The following is a 22,264-nucleotide window of genomic DNA, read 5'->3' as shown; positions in this document are numbered from 1 at the left end:
AAACCTCATGAATAGTCTTAGGTTCAGGCCAATCTACTATCACTTGGACTTTCTGGGGGTCAGCAGAGACTCCGTTCCGTGACACTATAAACCCTAAAAAGACCACTTGATCTGTAAAGAAGGAACACTTTTTGACATTTGCAAACAAACTTGCCTTTCTTAGAGTGGTACAAACTTGAATAAGATGATCAAAATGCTCTTTCTTGGTTTTGCTATAAATAAGAATATCATCAAAGTATACCACCAAGAATTTTCCCATAAATGGTCGAAGCACTTGTGTCATTACTCTCATAAAAGTGCTTGGTGCATTGGAAAGGCCAAAAGACATGACTAACCATTCATATAAACCATCCTTAGTCTTAAATGCTGTTTTCCACTCATCTCCCGAACGGATCCTAATCTGATGATATCCACTCTTCAAGTCAATCTTAGAGAAGATCTGGGCTCCTGCCATCATATCTAGCATGTCATCCAATCGAGGAATTGGAAAACGATACTTGATTGAAATCCTATTAATGGCTCGACTATCAATACACATTCTCCATGACCCATCTTTCTTGGGTGTTAACAATGCAGGTACTGCACAAGGGCTCAAACTCTCTCGTATAAATCTCTTTTGTAACAACTCACATACTTGTCTTTGCAATTCAGCATGTTCACTCAGGTTCATCCTATAATGAGGCAAGTTTGGTAATGTAGCTCCAGGGACAAAATCTATGGCATGTTGAACATCACGCATAGGGGGTAAAACATCAGGTAGTTCAGAAGGGAAAACATCTAGAAATTCTCTCAACACTTCTCTTACTTCTTCGGGTGGCTCCTCTAAAAAGTCTTCTACAATCTCCTTAGCCACTACAGCAAACAAAACAGACTCTTTACAAATCTCCTTATCAAACTCCTTAGGACTTATTATGTTAAGCCCTCCATCTTTCACTTTATTCTTCTTCTGACCATTATCATTAGACCTCGGGGGTAATCCAATAAGTTGGATTTTTTTACCTTGAAAAGTGAATGAACAAGAATTTGATCGTCCAAAGATTGTAACGTCCAAATCATATAACCAAGGCCTACCCAAAATGACGTGTCCTACATCCATAGGAATGACATCACACCAAATTTCATCATTGGAAAAAAGACATCTCTCTTTGACCGCTATAGATGTATCATTAACCCAAGATACATTATAAGGTTTAGGATGTGGAATGAACTTTAAGCCTAAGCGGGATACACTACCCGAGGAAACTGCATTGATGCAACTACTATTGTCTATGATGATTTTACACCCTTTATCTCCACATTTAATGTAAGTGTAAAAAATAGCAGTCCTTCTCCAATCCTCAGTTCCTTTAGGTTGTGTTAAAGCACATCTAACCACACCTAACCTAGTAGTCTTGATTTGAGTGGATATAGACCTAACACATCCTAGCAAGTTAGACTCATTATCATCATCATTTAGATCTTGAAAATCATCGGGATTGGGTTCATATACCTTATCATCACAATTACCTTCTTCATTCATACCCTCTTGCTCCTTGATGAACAAAGCCTTATTAGGGCAGCTAGAGGAGATATGACCAAAACCCTGACACTTAAAACACTGAATTCTTGAAGTTTTAGGTGCTTCATGAAAAATACCTTTACCCTTATCTTCTCTAGGTATCTGGGAAATTAAAGGATTGGGTTTACGAGGTGGGGCACCTAATATGGAGTGATTACTACTAGGTTGAGATCTAGAAGGGGTATTACGAGTGTCCTGCCGTCTTGTCCACTGGCTTTTTGTGACCAAGTCATAATTTTGTACTAGGGTATAAGCTTCATCAAGGGTGGAAACACCCCTAAGCACAATCTCTCTTTTAAGGTCATCGTTCAAGCCTTTTCGAAATTTACTTAGGGTCATCACTTCATCCTCCCTAACTGCACATCTCATCCTATACTCATCAAATTGTGCCACATATTCATTAGCAGACCTGCCTCCTTGCCTCAAGTTATTCCACTGGTCCAAAAGATTTCCTCTATAAGAGCGGGGCAAGTACTTTTCTTCTAGCTTAGTCTTCATTTCAACCCAATCAGTAATAGGGGGTTGACCTCTCCTAATCAAAGACTCTTCTACACTTTCCCAATAGAGCTGAGCGGTTCCACTAAGTTTCATCTTTGCAAATCTTACCCTTCTATTCTCAGATAGATTATACCAGCCAAAGAATTGATCCATGTCATGGATCCATCTATCAAAAATCCACGGGTCAAGTTGACCCTCAAAAGTTGGGGCTTCTACCTTGATATGCCTCATGACTCGCTCGTCAGGGTCATCATAATCATGATGGCCCTGATTGCGATTGTATTGACGGTTCCTAGGATGAACTGGTCTTTGACGGTAATCATTGGAACGCTCACTATCATGAGGGTCATCAAAGCATTGTGACCTTGTTGTTGATTATGATGGCGGTTCCTATGAGGAACTGGTCTTTGAGGATTCCTATGGTTGTCACTAGAATGCTCGCTCTCACTAGACTGTCTTATTTGAAAAGTTTCTATGGACTCCATCCTCCCAGAAAGGTTGTTCATTTGATTGGACATGTTGCTCATTTCTGTTCGCATAAGTTGTAATTGTTCTTGAATATCTCTAAGAACATTACTAGAATTCGGGTCCATGGTAGCTATGACCTCTAGATTGTGTACTAGACGACCACTACGTAATTGCATGCAAAAACTAATCTTGAGATTGAGATCACCAAATAACTTTTGCAAGTAAAACACAAAATAAAATATAGCTAAATAATAATAATACTAATAATATTATTTTTTTTTAATTTTTTTTTTAATTTTTTAATTTTTATTTTTTTTTATCTTGGAGACTAAGTAATAACAAATTAAACCAGGAAAATATGCAAGTAAATAATGTCAGTCCTCTAAATGCACACAAGTGATCCAAACACAATGTTTTAGTTTCCCACTAATTTAACCAAGCTCCATAATTAATTAAGAGGATCAGATCTTCGATACTAAATAGGCTCCAAATTAAGGTAATTGAATGTAGAAGCGAGCTATGTAATTTGGTTATGGGCAAGCACAAAATATAATATTAATGCTAAATACTAGTTAACAAGTGTAAAAACATACCAGGAATGATGATTTTCAATGGATAAAATTTCTGACCGTATGATATGGTAGTGAAGGATTACGTGGCAGCTGACATGGCAAGGTATGCTGATGAGGCCGATGATGTGGCGACGTGCTGACGTGGCACGGTCTGATGACATGGCGGTGCGCTGACGTGGCAGGAGCTGCTGACGTGGCTAGGTTAATTATTTCTCCCTAACACTCCTTCTACTGCTTTGTCGAGTTTCCTTTGTTATTGTTGCCGGCGGCGCGACGTGATTGTTGAAGGCGAGGATAGTTGGAACCTGTTGAGAGTGGTGGTTGTCGTCGGTCAGTCCTGCTGCTCTGCTTGTGGCTGACGGTTGAAGGCGACGACACGGGGAAGCGGTGGCAGATGGAGATCTGTTGATGCCACGGAGAGGACAACACTGATTAAGGTGCTGCCACCGACGAGGATTTACTACTGTTAGCGTAGGCGACCTGTTGTGGCAGTGGCGGCGCTGTTGATCTCAGTGGTTGTAGGTGGTGTCGCTGCTGGACGGGGCCTGTTGATCCGGTGTCGTTGTTGAAGGTGCTGCTGGTGGAGGCGTGGCTGATGGCGCTGATGGGTTGTAACGCTAATTTGGAACTGAAAACATGGAGCTGCTGTTAACCCGAAACAATGTTGGCTGTGATGGATTATGTGGGTAGCGGCGTCCGATTTGATGATGGAGACGATGAACAGTGAATAGTGAACAGTGAACAGTAGGGTTTTCAACAGGGAATGTTTTTTTTTTTTTTTTTTTTTTTTTCCGGATCAAACCGAATTTAGGGTTTAATATAAAAGTTATAGACCGTTTAATTGTAAGAACAATTAAAAGCCTTGCTCTGATACCAAATTTGATGCGGAACAACAAACAAAAGAATTAAAATCGGGAAAAGAAAGAAGCTTTTAGAGGAGAAGTTGAGAAGAGAAAGCAAAGAAGAAGAAGAAAGGGGATTGGAGATATGCAAAATCTGCAAATTTTCATTAATCATAAAAAAAAACCTCTCACAATGACAAGAGAGCATATAAATAGTAAATTCTACACCATCCATCTAATGGGCTCGGTCCAAACTGTTTCACATAAATAATAAGATAACAATGCAATGGGCTCAAATGGGCTTAGTCCCCCAACCACAGCGTGACAGGCTGGGGCATCCTACGCCGTCTTCGTCCATATACTCGTATAGTTTGTGGTGTGGGTCTGGTGTTCCCATCAAACATGAAGTGGGAGGGCTACAACTCATGAAAGATTCAAAATGGGTGGCTGTAAAACCCAATACAGATGCTCTTATAGTCAACATCGAAGATCTTTCCCAGGTAAGATTAAATTTCTATTATCAGTTTTCATTAATTAGCCTGCGTTTCAAGCTAGAATTAGACGAAGTGTCCCAAGTAACGAATTAAAAAATCCTTTATTGCCTGCTTTTGTTCGTGGACGTGGACGTGAAGACTCAGAACAACGATAATATTCTGATATTGTTATTATAATTGTGCATCAACCCTGTCCTTGAGCTACCAGACAGCACATCGTATTTTGGCATTTAATCTTTGTCCGACTTGGGCAAGTCAAACCTAGTTATTGAATTTAAATTCCTAGGATATTATAACGTAAGAATCTGATTCTTTTTTAATTGATTGTTGATTTGTCTACTGTAAATATCTAAGACGTTTAAAAGTTGCTGTACAGGCCAGTTCACAGGCATCAGCAATTAAAACGTACGATAGAAAGAAATAGCCTGGAGAAAATAATTAAATCAAGCTTTTCAGTGGAAACGGTACCTTTTGGTGAGATGTGTGAAATTTTCAGAAGATTAACTAACCCTTTCATTTTTATTTTCCCCCTTTAGCGAATGAATTGTGGAAACCATGAGATTCGATTCTTGGCTCTCTGGATATAGTGCTGCTGGTGTGATATGTGTTGCCCTGCTCTGCTGACTGCATGCTCTTTTTAAAGTATTTTTTATTTTTAAAATTAGTGTATTAAATTGAAAAATATTTTTAAAATAAACAAACAAACAAGTTATTAATATGTTATCTGACCTTGATTTCATCATGTTTGAACAGTGCTTTTCTCCTGATAAATTCTCCAAATAACAAATAAGTGGCATTTAATCTTACGAATGTAGCTAAATAGTGATTGGTTCAATGAATATTTTGGGATTATATTTCCTTAAATTTTTCAGCGGTCCACATGTGGGGCGTCATTAGTTATTATGGTGGATGGCTAATTGGAGCTCGCCTACTCAAAGGCGCATTCGATTGGGGAGAGAAATTAAGGGTTGAAATCGGTTCCTATTTGGATTAAGTTACCTAATCTGAAGCTGCATCTGTGGTCTGTTCAAGTGCTAAGTAAGATTGCGAGTGTGATGGGCACACCTTTGTTTACTGATAAGATAACAGCATCAAGAGAAAGAGTAGACCATGCAAGAATTTGTGTTGAAATACCCTTTGATCGTGCGTTAGAGATCCCTAATTCAGTCATCATTGAAGATGAGAAGGGATGTAGCTACATTCAAGAGGTTCAGTATGAATGGCTGCCGTATATATGCTTACCTAGTATTTTTGGATTTCTTTTTTTATTTTGTTCCTCTTCCTTTAAACCTTAGGTCGGTTTAAAGTACTATTTAAACTGTTTGTAGCTTATTTTCAGAGTAGATTATTATTATCAAATTTAAAATTTAACAAATCAGAGTTTGAATCTATGATTGTTGCTGCTGCTGCTGCTTGTGGTGGAATTTAAGTTGATGGTTTCTTTTGAATAGTTGCATTTAATTTATGCTAAAGAATATGATAATAGATCAGAGCCAAAACTGTCTAGAATATGATAATAGTTGCTGTAGTTGGATGTTAGATGGAAAATCTTTTCGTTTGAATTTTGCATTTCTAATTTTAGAAATGCAGGTTCATTTCTATATATCTTGTGTTCTTTGCTATGCCTTGTGCCAAATTTATTTCCTTTATTTTTCAGAGTGATGTATTGTGAGTCAAAATTCGTATAAATCATCACAGCCAAACAATCCATTCATTACTTTGCACATCAGATTTTCTAATTTCGGTGCTAGTTTTATAAAGAAGGTGAAAAAAGCCTGGCTTTTGTATGAACAGAAGTAGAAAAATTTCAGGACCTTCGACCATGGAAGAGGACTGGCCTTGGCCTTCACTGCTTCGCACAACAACTGTTTCTATTACTACTTGCTTCAAATATCCAAACCCATCTGTGGTTTTCTTCTTTATTTGCGTACATTTGTTTTGTGTAATTGTAGTCTGTGATCTTATAGTTTGTGTAATTGTATTTCCTTCGCAGGTGGTCTCCTCCGTTCCGAGGGGAAGAAGACGAACAATGGAACAAAACGGCGCCGTTTCTGGCTGGGGCGGCCCTTTTGCAATAGTCATTTTACGTTTTGACATCTTCTAATCAGGCCCCTGGGAACATTATAATCAGACCCCTGAATTTCGGTGACTTTTACAAAACAATACTTGACTTGCAATTTAATCAATTTAATTTTTAATTGATTCCAAACTTTGATGTTTCTTTAATTAAGCTTTTGAATTCATTAATTAACTAATTTTAAGTTCAATTAAGTTTTTAAATTTATCAATTCATTAATTAAACCTTTAATATCATTAATTAAATAAATCTAAATTTAATTAAATCTTAAAACTCATCGATTTTATCAATTTTACAATTCTTCCCTCATCAATTCTTTCAAAGTTTAATTTTAAATTTTTAACATGACGATGCAAGACAGAAAACACCAATCAAGAACTTGAATACATGCGAACACTGTTATTTTACAAGAACAAAAACCCATAAATTCCAAACAAAACAATTGTGTGGAAAGAAGAGAGAAAGTTATTGTATATTTAGTATTGCCGTAGCTATTATTATTGTGGTTTGAAAAAAATTATTTTATAAAAAATATTTTTAATTAAGGTTAGTTTAAAAAAATAGATATTTGGTTAAAACTGTTATTAAAATTAAGGTTATAAAATAATTTTAAAAAATATATATTAATATTGATAATTTTTAATTTAAATATTATAAATTTAATTATTTATAATTTCATCATATATAAAATACATTCAATAAATACTATAATAATATTAGATAAAATATAATTAGAAATAAAATATATATTTTTTATTTTTTATTTTACTAATTCAGACCTGATTCGATATATTTTAAGTTTTAAACTGGAATCCATCGTGACAGAATCAGTTGGACGACAATAATGTAGCTAAGCTATGCTGCGTGAACAATGTATGCCATAATGTGTGAACAGTATATACCACATTATTCATATACTATTAACGCTAATTGCTAGAATGTTCATACTAATTAATTAGAATGAATACACTAATTAATTAGAATGAATATTGCACGTGAAATATAGCGTTTTGATGCCTTTTCTTTTCTTGCAACTCGAACACAAATTTATATAAGACCATACACAATAAAATATATTTTATTCTTAATCAAATAGATTATATCTAAGTTTTTAATAAAACACAAACACAACATCATTAGACCCTTAGTGATCACACCCGCGTTGATTGACAGGAAGGAGTCTTTAATAACTCACAAAACAGGCTTTTACCACTCATTATTCGTCCTCTAGCTCAAACTTGGAAAGGGTTAAACGAAAATTTAAAAGTGATTCCCATGGTCTAGACCTGGAAAATCATTATCATAATAATTACCTATACCCTAAACGGTACATTTTTGTCATAAAATTCATTTCTCTTGCATTTTAGTCGTTAGGGGGAGTTGTGAGAGAATAGCAGCCAACAAAGGAGAAAAGAGAGAGAAGTTTCAGCTGACTACAAAAACAATTGATCCTATAATCAATAAACTCTTCTTGAAAAAGTGTTTAATGGAGGTTTTTTTCCTCAATTAATGATACTTGAAAAAAATAAATTGAGGTTTGCAAAAGTTTTTTTATTTGATGTAATTTTTAGTTTTTAAAATGAGTAGAAAGTGTTTCTTGATTGAAAATGTATTTATTAAGATTTTTAAAATATTTTTAAATAAAAAACAAATTAAAAAATATAAATTTTAATAATTTAAAAACTCATATCTCACCTTTTCCTATCACTAGATAATTAAAAACTGTTCTAGTATATTACTAGTTTATTTGATAATATGATTATAGTTGATTTTCAAATAATTTTTTATGTTAAAATATATATTAATAATTATTTTTATTTTTTAAAAATTATTTTTGATATCAATATATTAAAATAAATTAAAATATATTAAATTTTAATAAAAAAATTAAATTTTTTAATAACACGGTGTAAACCTTGTTTGGGTGCCACAGTCCATTGTATTAAAAAACTCATATCATCCCTTCATTTTTTTTTGAAAAAACAAAGGTTAGCGGGCGTTGTCTTCTAGGCACAGCCATGCCTGACATGTTTTCTAATGTATTACACGTAGTCCGTTATAAAGAATAAATGTTTGATAATCAAATTGAAAAAAAAAAAAAACTGTGGATGTGAATAGTATAATACACAGTTATCGTCCTATCTCTTTTAGTTATTTCTATATTTGTTTTAAAACGAAAACAAAAAACATTGTTTAAGCGAAGATTCAATTGACTAACGCTTTGTCACAGTCTTCTTTGTAGAAAAAGAACCGAGGCTTTAATATCAATAAATTAAGGTCACACCAATAAATGGTCAAGGAAGATAAATGCAAGATAATCTAGGATTTTGATTTTGATTTTGACATTATTGTTGGTTTTCACAAAAACACAAATTTTTTAAGCATACCAATGATGTTGTAAGATAATCATTATATTTCAATATATGGTCAAGGAAGATATATACATGCAAGTTGTGGCTAGTTTGGACTTTGACTGTGGATTGTTTAGAATTAAAAAAAAAAAAATTACTTAATTATTCGGTTTTTGTTTGGACTTTGGCTGTGATGTTGCCAAAACACTTGCATGCTAGTCTTTGTACGTACCATCATCATCCACCAACCAACTCTAAATCAAAAAATTATTCCAACAACTATACTCAATCAGCAACAACCAGGAAATTTCCTATATATGTTACGCGCTTCATCTTTGATAATTATTGCATATATTGCTCTAATAATTTGCGAGAAAGCATTTACATTCTTTCTCCGACACAATATTGCCTCTGCTCTCCTTCAGTCCTGATCATTACTTTACTCTTCAGCTAATCTTTCTGAGCGCTGCAATTTGATCTTTAAAGTCGCCAGGTTGGTGGAATCCGATCAACTCAAACACCATATTGAGGTAACCTTTGCGATGGTTGCTACTGATTGCATGCATGCATGTTATATGGAGGTATTGTGAGCCCAAATTTTTAGCTAAAATCTAACAAGTTAGTCTAAATCTAACATAATTTAATCTAGATATATATAAAAAAAATTGTAAGAGAATTGTTTCTCATTTTCAATTCTTGTGGCTGTCGTAATCCTCATCAAATTAAAATTTTTAATTTTTGATCTTGAGTTTTTAAGTTAAAAAAGATAGAAATAACAAGTAAATGATTCTCTTTCATGTGACTTTCAATTATGATTTGTTTATGGAAGTATTAAAAAAAATATTAGAGTTTATAAGGATTTGAAATTTATGTTGTTAAGATTGATTTATAATTATTAGAGGTTTAATATTAAGTGATTGATTTTGAGAATGTTGTTAGAAATAAAAATTTATGAATTAATTCATTTAAATGGATTTTTATGGGTTACGAAGTTCATTTCAACCTTGGTGGAAAATCTGGACAGAATGGTCTTGATGTTGAAGATGATAAAATTTTATTTTGCCTTTTGATTTGTGAAAATTATAGTTTAGTCCTTGAACTTTGAGAAATTATAATTTAACCCCTGATGTCTTTTGGAATTCTGGGCAGTATTATTATGAGGTCAAGGATGACGAATCTCAGTTTCATAATTGATTTGGAGTATTTTTAGTTTGGTCCCTCAATTTTAAGAATTTATATTTTTGTCCCTGTACTTTCAAATAATTACAATTTGGCCCCTAGTTCGTTCTGGGCAGAATTGAGGGTTTATGCATGGAATTTCAGAATGGTTATGTATTTTTCAGTCTGGTCCTCTAATTCTAGTAAAATCACATTCTGGTCCCTATTTTGAAAAATTATCGTTTTAGTCCTTAAACTTAGGAGACTAAATCTAGTTTTATTTTATGCATTGAGATCTTTTATTTGTGTTGTTTTTTAGTATATTTTATATATTTTTTGTAGATTCTCCTAACTATTCTCAATAAGATTTTTGGGTCTTTCATATGATTTTTCTTTTATTCTATATTTTTCATGGTGAGTATGATAATCTTTAATATGCATATAATATAAATAAAGATGCATGTTGATTACATGATGAATACAACTAGTTAATTTCTTGAATATTTATATATGTTGCTTTATGTTTCGAGTATCCATTTATTCTTAAATTTGCACTCGTATTCTGTCGAACTAAATTCTATTCTATATAATATTTTTTTTTTGATGATTCTGTGAATATCTATTATGCCTAGATATAAGATTTGTCAGCCATTCCATGCTAACTGAGAGTAGTTAACATATGTGCATATAATATTCTGTATACCTAACTTGTGAGAGAGGTATCAATAAGTGACAATTGATTCTCCCAAAGTGATCACATTTGGGTGCCATCTAGTCTCTGACATGTATTTCATCATTTTATGATAATATGCTTAGTATGTATATGTATATCAAGATAAATCAACTTGCAAACTATTAATATAAAAAATATATATTAAGTGTTATTTCCTCACCAAGTTAGTTAAACTCACCCCTCATTCTTAATATTATTTTAGGTTTTAATTTTTGTTAGTAGGTGGGCTTTGTTGAGTATTCCTACTTTTTCAGTTTTGGTTAGTATACCTTACTTGTTTTACGAGACTTTCCTTTAGTTTTGATTTGATATTTTAGACACTTCACTATTATATTATTTTAATTAAGTTTGGATTTTAACAATATACTAAGTATTATGAATTATTATTTTTATTTTAATTACCGATAATACGTTTTGAACTATTATTTGGTTTTATTAGTTTTAAATAATACAATATTTTTAAAGATTATAAAATATTATGTATTTTTAAATAACTTATTTTTTTAATATATTCGTTAGACTTAACATAAATAAAGAGTTTTTTCAACACCATCCTTGCGTTACCAATAGATTTGGGTCTAACAAGTATGGCTACCTCTTCTTTGCTTCTTTCTTGTTTTAAATTAATGTCTTTACTCATAACAATAATTTGAAAGCTTTATATATGTTCACATAGACATCATTGATGAGTTTATTGAGTTAATTCCATGCATGTCTTCTAGAACACGATCATTCTATTTTAGAATGCCGAAAGAAAAACGAAAACAATCCAAAGATGAAGAAAATGATTCATCCTCGCGAAAGAGAAGAAAAGCTGACCTCGGTAAGCTTTTTAAATGCTATTGTTTTATGCTCTCTGGTTCTTAAACTTGAAGTATTAGGTGAAACTCAATGAATGAATGATTTTCTTACCTTACTCTCTAATAGTAATTGCGTTGAAATACCTACTCAGCACATTCATATGCAGCTGCAATCGCTTCATTGCTAATAAATTAATCGTGCCTTAATTTCTGCAGCTGCCATGGCAGAGCCAGATTCTTCTCGATCTAGACCACAAGGGGCCTATGATGTCTTTTTGAGTTTTAGAGGAGAAGATACTCGCAAGACATTTACAGATCATCTATATACAGCCTTAGTCAAAGCTGGAATCCACACTTTTCGAGAAGATGATGAACTTCCTAGAGGAGAAGAAATCTCCGATCATCTCCTCAAGGCAATCCAAGAATCAAAGATATCTATAGTGGTCTTCTCAAAAGGATATGCTTCTTCTAGATGGTGTCTTGATGAACTTGTGGAGATTCTGAAGTGCAAATATAGGAAAACTGGTCAGATTGCTCTTCCTATATTCTATGACATTGATCCTTCAGATGTGAGAAAACAGACTGGCAGTTTTGCCGAAGCATTTGTTAAGCATGAAGAACGTTATAAAGAGAAGGTGAAGGAGTGGAAAGAAGCTCTTGAGGAGGCAGGAAATCTATCTGGATGGAATCTCAAAGATATGGCAAATGGGTATGCCTTTTCTCTATAAGATTCAATTACACATTTATATATGGAGTTATTATACATTATATATTTTACAATGTGAAACAATAAAATACTTTTTGAACATAATTCTCTCGCTATTAACTTGCTTTTGTCTATGAACAGGCATGAAGCAAAATTTATCCAATATATTATTAAGGAAGTGTGGAATAAATTGTATCCCAAGGACATGAAAGTTGGCACTCACCCAGTAGGTATTGATCCCCTTGTCAACGAAATCAGAGACTTCGTAAGTAATGCAACAGAGAAGGTTTGCATTGTGGGCATACATGGGATGCCAGGAATAGGAAAGACGACTATAGCAAAAGAAGTATTTAATAAACTCTGCGATGAATTCGAGGGGAGCTCTTTTCTTTTGAATGTTAAAGAAAAATCAGAATCTAAGGATATGGTTCTTTTGCAACAACAACTACTTCATGATATTTTAAGACAAAATGCTGAGAAGATCAATAATGTTGATAGAGGAAAGGTTCTGATTAAGGAACGACTTCGGCACAAAAGAGTTCTTGTTGTTTTTCACGATGTGGATCGTCCAGACCGACTACTTGATTTAATGGGAGAGCCAAGTTGGTTAGGCCCTGGAAGTAGGGTAATAATTACAACTACAGATGAAAGCTTACTTCTTGAAGCTGATCAAAGATACCAGGTTCAAGAATTGAACCGGGGTGACTCCCTTCAGCTTTTCTGTAGGCATGCATTTAGGGACACCAAACCAGCAAAATATTATGTTGAGCTTTCGAATGATGTAGTTGAATACTGTGGAGGACTTCCTTTAGCTCTTAAGGTTTTAGGTTCGTGTTTGTATGGGAAAAACCAAGCTAGATGGGAATCTGTAATTGACAGATTGAGAAAATTCCCAAACAGTGAAATTCAGAAAAAACTTAGAATAAGTTTTGACACACTGGATGAATCTACACTAAAGAATACATTTCTTGATATTGCATGCTTCTTTATTGGCAGAAAGAAAGAATACGTAGCAAAAGTGCTAGAAGGACGTTATGATTACAATCCAGAAGATGATTTCGGAACTCTCATTGAACGGTCTCTGATTAAAGTTGATGATTCTGGAACGATAGGCATGCATGATCTATTACGAGGGATGGGAAGGGAGATCGTTAAGGAAGAGTCACCTGAAAATCCTGCGGAAAGGAGCAGAATTTGGAGTCAAGAGGATGCGTGGATGGTACTCAAGATGCAGATGGTAAGAACTCAGTGCATACAGAAAAGCACATTCATTTGTATCTTTATTGTCAAACTTATTACAAACAATCATATGAAAGTTCTATTGATTTTTTTTTTTGTTTTTTTAGGGAACAGAAGTTGTAAAGGGCCTTACACTGGATGTGAGAAGATCAGAAGACAAATCACTAAGCACAGGATCATTTACAAAAATGAAATTGTTAAAATTACTCCAAATCAATGGAGCAGAACTCACCGGATCTTTCCAACGGCTTTCTAAAATGTTGACGTGGATTTGTTGGCTTGAATGTCCTTTGGAATTTTTACCATCCGACTTTTCACTGGACTACGTAGTTGTTATTGATATGCAGTACAGTAATATCAGAGAACTATGGAAGAAGAAAAAGGTGGAAACATACCAAAATGCCCAAAAATTTGTCTAGAGAACTTTTGATGATTACTTTTTAATGATTTTTCTCTCTGCTCCGACAGATGCTCAACAATCTAAAGATTCTTGATCTCAGTTATTCCAAGAACCTTGTTAAAACACCAAACTTGCACAGTTCAAGTCTAGAGAAATTACTGCTTGAAGGTTGCTCAAGTTTAGCTGAGGTACATCAATCTATTGGACATTCAAAGTCTCTTGTATGTTTGAACATTTCAGGGTGTTCACAACTTAAGGAGCTGCCGAAATGCATCTGTGATATTGACTCCTTCACTGAGCTTCTAGCAGATGGAATTAACAACGAGCAATTTCTCTCTTCAGTTGGACATTTAAAGTGTGTGAGGAAGTTGTCATTGCGCGGACACTGGAAGGGGGACTGGAAGTTACCATATCGGCCTTCACCAAATTCTTCTTGGATTTCGGCTTTGCTAACTCCAACTTCCACTATTTGGAGAGTATTAGGAAAGCTAAAACTTGTTAATTGTGGTTTCTCTGAACGTGCAACTAATTCTGTTGATTTTGGAGGGTTTTCCTCTCTTGAAGAGTTGGATCTATCGAAAAACGAGTTCTTCAGTCTGCCTTCTGGCGTCGGCATCCTTTCTAAGCTGCGGCTTTTGACTATTCAGCAATGCGGAAATCTTGTATCAATCCCAGAGCTTCCCTCAAATTTAGAACATTTGGTTGCAAATCAATGCAATGGGTAAGACTACCAATCCAAGCAAAAAAATATCTAATTCTGTTTCTGATTGGTTGTCCGGATTTAATAGAGATTGAAGGCATGGAAGGTCTAAGTAATCATGGCTGGTTTATTTCCTATATTACCAAGGGCAAGTTATCAAACAATTATAAGAAAAGTCTTGCTGAGGTACTATTTCTGTCTCTCGTGCACACAAATAAGCACACAATTGGCACATACAATATATACATTAATTAATGTCTAATATATACAGGCACTGTGCTACGGTGGTTACGCGTATCATATGTTCTTCAATCGTTGGCATACGTTCAGCCACAGAGATAAGTTCACTATGATTCCAAATTGGTTCAGCTACCGAGGAAAAGGAAGTTCATTATCATTTCATATACCTCCAGTTTTCCAAGGCTTGGTCGTTGGGGTTGTCTGTCAACGCTTGATAGGTCTTATTGGAACCGCCAAATTGTGTATAAAAAATAAAAGCAACGGTATTCAATTGTTTGAAGCAACTGTAAGTGATTGTGTCGGTAGAAATTGGTTGAGATACATAAGTCTAAGCGAGATGGCAATGAAAGAATACTGTGAAGATGACGAATTGGAACTGTGCGTGGGACTTCATACGGGAGAAGACGCTGAAGTGTTTGAATGTGGGATCCATGCGATAGTTGAAAGGACGGATTCATTTGAAGGGTCAGAGTGGGATCATGAGTCTGAAGTTGGAAGAGATAGAGTAATACCTGCACCACCATATCTGTCTCAATATGCGCGGTACAATTTCTTTGAGATTTACGGCAAGCAAGGTCTCAGTAATTTATCAAAAAATACCAAGTATCGGCTTCTTGAGGTACTAGTCCTGTCTCTCTTGCACACAAATAAACACACAATTGGCACGCGCGCGCGCACAGATATATATATTATTCGGTGTCTGAAATCTCATCATTCCTTGAATTCAATATTTATGCAGAGAATCTTCAATTATCATTTTCTCGAGTATTTTATTCCCTTCAAGGCTTTTTTTCGTTCCCTACGACTGTTCTATCATTCCAAAATGGTTCAGCTACGGTGGAGAAGGATGTTCATTATCATTTGATATACCTCCAGATTTCGACGGCTTGGTCATTTGGGCTGTCTGTTCAGGTGGTACTTGGCATCAAGAATTAAAGGCTACTATAAAAAATAAAAGCAACGGTGTTCAGTTGTTCGAAGCTACACATGCAATGCCCTATTTCCGTAGTAGGTGGCTAAGAGTAATAAGTAGACGTGAGATGGCAATGGAAAAATACTGTGGAGAAGCTGCATTGGAACTACATGTGATTTTGAGGTCCGAAAAGAGTGGAGTGGTACGATGTGGGATCCATGTGATACATCCATTTGGACGGAGCAACTACGATCAAACTCCAGCGTTGGATCAGGACATTTACAACCAAGAGTCTTTTGAAGGTTCAGAGGGGGATCATGACATTGACTACTACGAGACTTCAATTGAAGGGTCAGGATCGTCGGATCATGAGATGGACAACCAACAGTCCGAAGTTGAAAGCGATAGAGCGATACCTTCGCCACCATATCATCTGCTTCACCATCCCCGTCATGGTTCAATGAGATTTTCTACAAGGCAGCAGTGGAAAGCTTTTTTGATTCGCGCGTTCAGCCTGTGGAAAACCATAGTCATGCAAAAATTCTTACCTGATGATCTCAATTAGTCGAGGGATTGGTTTAAGAAAACTCCCCACTTTAGGCCCACCTACCAATGATATTATCATCTTGTTGTGTAAGATCACTAATTACATAAATGTAGTATTTTTTTTTAAGCTAGCAAAATTATTGGACTAATGGGCTGTGGTTGTTTAAAAAATCTTATCCAACAAAATCTTCATGGGTGTTAAATGCCAATTTGTTTCTAATATAAGCAATTGAGTAATTGTCTATATTTTAAGAGACTAAAGGAAAAGATTGAGCTGACAAAAAATGAATATTTATGTCAACTTGGTTTCCTCATAAAATGGCCATGTATGGATCTTTTAATCAACTTACATAAAAAGTCTGAATTGCATAGAGTACTCTAACTAAGGAATCCAAAAGAAATAGAAACTTTAAAATGAAAAGGGTGTCAAAGGATTATACCTCAACGACCCTCCCGAGCATTGGTTATCCTTCGGTTACAAGAAAATCAAACTAGTACTAAATTTGGTGGAAACAAACTAAATTGAATAATTCATCACTTAATTTTAGATATTTTTATGTTTTTTTTAAAATATTATTACACTTTCATGAGTTTTAGATATCGTAATACACTATGAACCTCAACAAGAGAATCATTAAAGAATTGTAGATTTTATATGAACTAAAAAGAATAATAAATCAAACAATTTAAAGTCATACCTTCTTTTAATTTTAAAGTCTTGTTTATTGTTAGACCATATCTTAGACAAATTATGAGATTTTCTATAAATAAATCATAATGTTGTAAACTTGTTTAAAAAACTATGATGTTTTGACATAGAGACATGGTAAATCAGATTTTAGAGTATTGTTTGTAACTCTTATCCATAAAAATATCTTTATGAAATAAAAATTTTTAAAATTTTGTTTCATAATAGATAATTTTTTATTTGTTAGGAAGTATTCAAGCTAGACTATGTTTTCTTCATATCTATAATATTAATTAAAGAAAGAATCCATGTATATAAGCACTTGTAGGCTCATATATTAGTGAGTAAACACAAGGATATGCATTGAGGAAGATAATAATTAAAATTTTGGAATTATTGTAAAATGGATAGTAAAATCTTGATTTTAGTTTGGTTTTATTTATTTTTTATTTTAACTCAATTTTGAATGATAAATGTATATTTATTTACAAGTTAATATTTTTGCCTTTATCTATACTTTTCAGAGCCCTTGCACTGTCTTGTCAAAATTTAAAAAAGTCAAAAGATTTTTTTAACAACGAAAAAAACCTCCTATTATATTATAAAACAGAATATCCTAGTCACTAACTCAAAAATCAATATTGATTAAAAATATTTATTTTTTATTTAAAATTAATATTTTTTAGTAGTTTTAAATTATTTTGATGTGTTGATATTAAAAAAAATAAAAAAATATATTATTTTAATATATTTCTAAACAAAAACACTTTAAAAAACAATCATAATTATACTTTAAAGCATCCCCTTACACAAATTAGCAAATCAACAAACAAGAACAATTTTCTTTATTAAAAAAAGATGAACTTTTTGTTCCAACTAACATGTTCTTTAAGTGCTAAAAACAACACCAAAAAGAGAAATCACTTTCATGTTGTAAAAGAAAGAAACGAGGAGTAAAAAGAGTAATCGTGTAGAAGAGAAAAATGTATATAAAAGTACAAAAACATACCCGAAGAAGTATAAAGGGCATGTTACCTAGGTTAAACTAGGCGAAGGTAACCGGTAAGAGAAGCAAAAGTTATCAGAGAATTAGAAGCGAAAATAACATACTGTGAAGACAAATAGCTGGTTGACCAGTTTCTCGAAAAGCTAGAAGCGATCAATCGGTTGTTTATACAGAGATCTATTTTTTTTAAAAAAAAAAACTAGAAAACAGTTGTCTGAATCATCCACAACACTCAACCAATCGACTAGTTTATGCAAAACAACAAATTAAGTGGCAGCAGAAGCGCACCATTGAAAGGTGCTAGATGGACCTGAGGGTAGCTAAGTTCTGATACCTTGGTTCAAGTTCATTTACAGTACCACTAAAATCAATCACAAAATCGATGTATGAGCTGAGCAATTTCACAACTTGCTAGATTCTCCTCTCTAGTATGCATTGGCTAGATCATAATTTTTTTTCATTGTTTAAAAATAAAATCCAAGGCACATCAAATATTCAAAAACTAAAAGCAATATGGCTTTCTAGCAACAAAAACAACAAAAAAAGTTCAACAATAACGACCCCCATTGTAAAGACCCCAAAATGCCATCTTACAGAAAGAGATCAAAGCACAGGCCCCACAAAAAGAAGGGTTCAGAGGTGGTTTTTTTATCCTTTTCAGCACCGTAAATGTGACAGTATTTACTGCAGGGAGAAGCTTTTTCGTCGTTTCTTCAACATGAAAAAACATCTTTCTACATGAAAATCTATGGCTTTGAAGCAGGAGAAAATGAATATTATAAGTATAGCAGTCGGAACCACACTTTGAGAAGGACACATCATCAAACCAAAATTGTCCAGGCTTGAATTATTAACACAGCCATTACACAGAAAAAATGCGTGCACAACCACCTTCAACTTTTAAAATGATAACAGCCTTCGTCCCAAAGCTAGAAACAAAGAAAACGATACAATGGGCTACAATCACTCACGAGCAACTACAACCAGCTTTTTCCCAACATTTTGTCCACTGAAAAGGCCTACCAGCGCCGCAGGGCCATTCTCGAGTCCTTCAGAAATGTCTTCCATGTACTTTATCTTTCCCTCTCTTATGCAAGGCAAAACAAAATCTAGGAACTTGGGATATTGATCATAATAATCTGTAACCACAAATCCTTCTATGCGTACCCGCTTGTAAACGACAGTCATTAAATTAAATACACCTTCAGGTTTGTCAAGATTGTATTGTGAGATCATTCCACATACCGCAATACGGCCACGAAGTCTCATATTTGGAAGCACGGCGTCAAGCATCTTGCCCCCAACATTTTCAAAATATATGTCAATGCCTTCAGGGAAGTATCTGTAACAGTTGGAGGCCAGTTACCATCAATGCTTGAAATCATATTGCCAAAGCTAATGTGATGTTTATCACTCCATTTCTTCCCCCTACCCTCCCCTCCCCAAATAATATGTTCTCTACAACATTTTGGTGATGAATGGTTTTAGATGTCCACTTCATGCTGGTGAAATTTGAGAGAAACATAATCTCCATGGGATGGCAAAAGATGACTTGAAAAAAATTAAGTATATCAGTGAGTTGGCTTAATGCAATAACATTTACATATACTGACCTTCCCAGTGCAGCATTTAAGTCAGGCTCCTCTTTGTAATTAAAAGCCTCGTCAAACCCAAATTTATTCTTCAATAAATCAACCTGATTAAACATGAGAAGAGAAAAAGGTACTATATATCTCAGGGTCAATCACCCAACCAATGGAGGGGGTCACAACATGCAAGAAAGGAAAAGCAAGATCCAATGTTGTTGTCAAACTCTTCAATGTGATGTCAATGGACGAAATTTCAAGAAGAAACTATGCCTTGTGTTTGTGCTCCCTCATAGGAAACAATCATGCACTGTACGGTGCTCAAAATTCACAGAACATGAGCTGTAGGCCCATTAATAGATGGAAAATTGGGAAGTACAAGATAAAGTTCTTTGCAAGTAAAATTTATTTACCAGATTCAATGATACCAGGAATAGCCTAATAACGAAAGTATAACAGTGAATGCTGGCTCACCTTTTCTTTACTTCCGGCACTTCCAACAACATAACAACCCATTAGCTTTGCAAACTGGCCAACAAGCTGACCAACAGCACCAGATGCTGCTGAAATGTAGACGTGCTCCCCTTTCTTTGGAGAACAAACTTGATAGAAACCAAAATAAGCAGTCATACCAGGCATGCCTGTAAAAGCAAATGCACATACAATGAGTTGAAATGAAAACATAATTTCCTCTCTTTGGAGAACAAACCTCATAGAAACCAGCATAAGCAGTCAGACCTAATAAAAAATTGGAAGGACAGAAAAACAAAGAAACAGAGCGACATGAAAATCTTGGAAACAAAAGCAGAATTGCTATGCAACAATGCACAAATTTTATTAGATGCATTTTTTCCTTCTCTTTGTGGCATGGAGTTATAATTAGCTCACTGCAAGATTGACCCCAAACACACTTAGAACACCATACATGAAAGTGAAGTTATCCTAACAACAAAAAATGAATATAATAAACAATGTCTTGCGTTGGAGTCAGTTTTGGATCCCAAGAACCACATTCAGTTCATTTTGTTTAACTCCTAAGACAATTCAGTTGTAGGAACTATCGCAACATAATAGCAAACTTCTAGGAATGGGGAGATATACATCATTCAAGTTTAATTGCGCCTAGTTATTGCTGTGGGCAAAAAAAAAAAAAAAAACTTACAGGGTGAGTGAGTGACATGCTAATGATAACAGGGAATGACTATGAAAAAAATTACGTCTTTCCTATGGTATGGGGGATTTTCTGTTTGTAATGACCAAAAGTTCTTGTAATGCATCTAATTGATGATAGTTTACACATACCAGAACCTTCTATGACTTACCAAGAATTCCTGTATAGTATGAAAGGGGTACATCAGTATCCTGAATTTTAAAGAAGGGTTGGAATGAAGTGATAAGACTGTACTCTTCCCAGCCTACTGTCCCCCAAACAAAGTCGCCTTCTTTAAAGCCCGGGTGCCTAGAATCCACCACTTTCGCCACTCCATACCCACGTAATGGCTGGCAAGTTTCCACCACACAAGTTACAAAATGCAAATTTAGTACACTAGCCATATACGAACCAGCAATTTCAAAAATGTAAGCTGAGCTAAATTTACAGGAGATTTATTTCCAATCATCTGTGTCTAATTTCCAAAATTCTTAGAAATAAAATATCAAACAGTTCATTTCCATTTAGGTATATGTCTCTCCAATGCTTTGCAACAGAAATATTCCCATGCAACTAGTCCCCGTCTTTCTTTTCCAGTTATAATAAGTAGGCAATGACAGCAAGATTGGTAAATTAAGGGACACAATTTTCAATAGACATTCTTCCTTAGAAATCCACAACATATTGACTAAAGAACTAGGAAAAAACTACAGTACACGGGCTTGATAGATTGTTAAGTTTAATTCCATTGATCAACTGTTTAAGTCCTAAGCTGTCAACAGGAATCAATAGTCTTTCAATAAAGGCTATAAGCTTTCAACAAAAATCACAAAAATGGCACCAGTTTCATCCTCTTATCACTCGAAAGGAACATTAAACAAAACCCTCCACAATTCCCACTTGTCCTAACCCATAAAGCCGAAAACTTTACTTTCCTAAACACATTTTCTTTCCAATTCTCAGCACCCAATCAGAAAACAAAAGCAAAAAACGAAAAACGAGAGATAAGAAAAGGGCTTACAGAGCCTGGGGTATACGAAGTGAAAGTCCTTGGGTCTATGGACTTCTTCATCAAAACTACCATATACGGGTCACAAGAAAGATAGAGATTCTTAACAAGAACCCCATTATTACAACCATCTGGTACTTTGAGTTCAGTGGTAGTAGTGGCAACATACATGTCTGATTCTTTTGGGAAACCAGACACATATTTCTTGAATAACACACGCTTGTTGCTCACTGTTTCACCACTACCTGCCATTGTTGAGCTCAGGCACGCTCTCCAAACTCTCTGGAAGCTTCAAGTTACAACTGTCGGCTTATCTTTCACGGTAAAGTAGTAAAGGCGGATGGGTTGATGGGCCATGTAGGAGGGATACGCAAATTAAACCAATTATTCAGAATATTCGTAAAAATCACTACTTCGAAATTAATGAAGTTAATTTTTGCATTTTTGGAATAATTTTGCTTAGAAAAGTTTTTTTTTTAAATATTGTGTGGTTCAATTTCCATTTTAGAGTCCCATTACCTTTATATTTA

At 34.5% G+C, this 22,264-nt stretch overlaps 2 protein-coding genes across 2 annotated transcripts; one reads left to right on the top strand and one right to left on the bottom strand.

The window, feature by feature from the left end:
* The first annotated feature begins 4,219 nt into the window (after positions 1-4,219).
* On the top strand, positions 4,220-16,498 carry LOC105111579 (TMV resistance protein N-like). Its single transcript, XM_011006979.1, is given in 14 exon segments — positions 4,220-4,438; positions 5,443-5,640; positions 6,426-6,519; positions 9,154-9,256; positions 9,309-9,385; positions 11,416-11,574; positions 11,768-12,260; positions 12,399-13,494; positions 13,604-13,879; positions 13,965-14,592; positions 14,595-14,782; positions 14,868-15,455; positions 15,576-15,608; positions 15,640-16,498. Coding segments are annotated over 14 exon segments (4,827 nt in total). The 3' UTR covers positions 16,315-16,498.
* Positions 16,499-18,742: 2,244 nt separating this feature from the next.
* LOC105111570 (2-alkenal reductase (NADP(+)-dependent)-like) lies at positions 18,743-22,231 on the bottom strand. The gene is made up of 5 exons (XM_011006971.1): positions 21,747-22,231; positions 20,898-21,075; positions 20,050-20,216; positions 19,603-19,685; positions 18,743-19,331 (listed from the first exon to the last, which is right to left on the bottom strand). The coding sequence occupies exons 1-5, from the start codon at positions 21,984-21,986 to the stop codon at positions 18,953-18,955; spliced, it is 1,047 nt and encodes a 348-aa protein (XP_011005273.1). The 5' UTR covers positions 21,987-22,231; the 3' UTR covers positions 18,743-18,952.
* Positions 22,232-22,264: the final 33 nt, after the last annotated feature.

Source organism: Populus euphratica, unplaced genomic scaffold (genome assembly GCF_000495115.2).
Source record: "Populus euphratica unplaced genomic scaffold, PopEup_1.0 scaffold299.1, whole genome shotgun sequence".
In the NCBI taxonomy this organism is placed as follows: Eukaryota; Viridiplantae; Streptophyta; class Magnoliopsida; order Malpighiales; family Salicaceae; genus Populus; species Populus euphratica.
Note: the sequence above shows the minus strand (reverse complement) of the source record. Positions and strands in the feature narration are given on the sequence as shown.

Bases quoted from the DNA above. Each gene is read 5' to 3' on its own strand.
- LOC105111570 (XM_011006971.1), bottom strand. From the start codon at position 21,986: ATGGCAGGTAGTGGTGAAACAGTGAGCAACAAGCGTGTGTTATTCAAG. The intron at 20,217-20,897 runs GTAAGTCATAGA...TTGCTTTTACAG, and splicing joins ATACTATACAGGAATTCTTG to GCATGCCTGGTATGACTGCT. The intron at 19,332-19,602 runs GTCAGTATATGT...CAACTGTTACAG, and splicing joins TTAAATGCTGCACTGGGAAG to ATACTTCCCTGAAGGCATTG.